This window comes from Sinocyclocheilus anshuiensis, unplaced genomic scaffold, assembly GCF_001515605.1.
Source record: "Sinocyclocheilus anshuiensis isolate Anshui unplaced genomic scaffold, SAMN03320099.WGS_v1.1 scaffold3380, whole genome shotgun sequence".
Lineage (NCBI taxonomy): Eukaryota > Metazoa > Chordata > Actinopteri > Cypriniformes > Cyprinidae > Sinocyclocheilus > Sinocyclocheilus anshuiensis.
Genome location: NW_015548394.1, coordinates 97,441 through 98,803, shown reverse-complemented (window position 1 = coordinate 98,803; position 1,363 = coordinate 97,441). Strand labels below are relative to the sequence as shown.

At 37.1% G+C, this 1,363-nt stretch overlaps 1 protein-coding gene across 1 annotated transcript in view; it reads left to right on the top strand.

Moving 5' to 3' along the window:
* Window positions 1-782, top strand: part of LOC107656725 (uncharacterized) — a 2,935-nt gene extending 2,153 nt beyond the window's left edge. The window contains exon 4 of the mRNA XM_016444666.1: window positions 534-782. Coding sequence (XP_016300152.1) covers window positions 534-686 — 153 coding nt within the window. The 3' untranslated portion in view covers window positions 687-782. The remainder of the gene's footprint in view (window positions 1-533) is intronic.
* The last annotated feature ends 581 nt before the right edge of the window (window positions 783-1,363 follow it).

Genomic DNA, 1,363 nt, shown 5'->3' with positions numbered 1-1,363 from the left:
AAAGTAGGGTTAGTCCATATTTGACCCAAAGTTGGGTTGAAACAACCCAGCATTTTTTTAGAGTGTAGGCTTTCCATCGAGAAACAGAAGTCACAGAGCTAAAAAAAAAAAAAACCTGCAACTTTTCAAATAACAACCCTTGTTTTTTAATTCGACCACATAAATCGCTGTTATGTCTGATAATTTATTGACAGATTTCACAGTATGCTCCGCTAGCAGTCATGCACCACAAGCAAGCGTCAAAATTCTTGTGAACAAGATTTTGACAGGTGCCCCGTTCCTCTGCGTCTCTCTTCCAAATGAAATGTCCTTTTAATCTTCTCAGTGGTTCTAAACCCTGTTCCTGTTGTCCCTGCCGAGTCTCCTCTCTGATAGGGCTTCTAGAATCACTCCACATTTCCCCCACCATTACTGCGCCCCTGTTATAGTCAGTTTAGAAGCTGAAGAAATATTTGGAGAATAGGTCAAGAACATTGCAAGATTCATGAAAATTTGATATTTTTAAATGAGTCACTTCTTTTTGTCATCCTCAGCTGAAGGGGTGTTGGGGGAACAAGAAATACAGACCATCAAATCAACCCTCAGACTCAGTTTATGAAGAGATGAAACGGAGCAATTTGGACTGCCCGCCCAGTGTACGGACATTCATCAACCCTGACTATCAATCCACCAAGCTACTTCGCTAAATACCTGTGATATAGAGTTTAAGTTGTATAACTCTCTATTTGGATTGGCAAAGCTTTTAAATGATTTATTGCTTTGTATTTGAGTTTATCATTTTCATTTTTTTTCTGTTCCTTTCAGTTCAGAGAGAGAGAAATACAATTCTATAATTAATTTAGTGTGAATATCATGCTTATATTTAAGATGCTGTAGATCAGGAAGAATTTAAAATAGTTTAAGTGTGAAGAACAACAAAAAAAAGATGCAGCAGTTTAAGAGATATTGTTAGCTGATGGACAAAAGAAATGTCAAAGACCTCATTTGTGGTCTGAGGTGCTCATGCATGTGCAAAGAACTCAAGAATGTTGTGAAGTGCCTGCTACTTTCCGTCTGACAAGTAGGCCAACAGTGAACTGACTGATGGAAAAGCAGAGAATCATATTTAACTTCTCTGATCATAATAATGGCAATAAAAGCCTTTTTGTCTCATTGCAAATTTTAAACTTAACAGCAAATGGTACTTACTCTCTGATTTTCGTTTTTTAACTTGGTTTCCACTCTTCACCAATCATCTTCCTTTGCAGTTGTGGTCATGTTTTCTTCCTTTCTATAACCTTTTAGAATGCATCAGAACAAAGCCACACTGACGTGTTTCTTGTGTTGACTAACAATGTTGAATAAAGTTTTAAAACGTATGCAG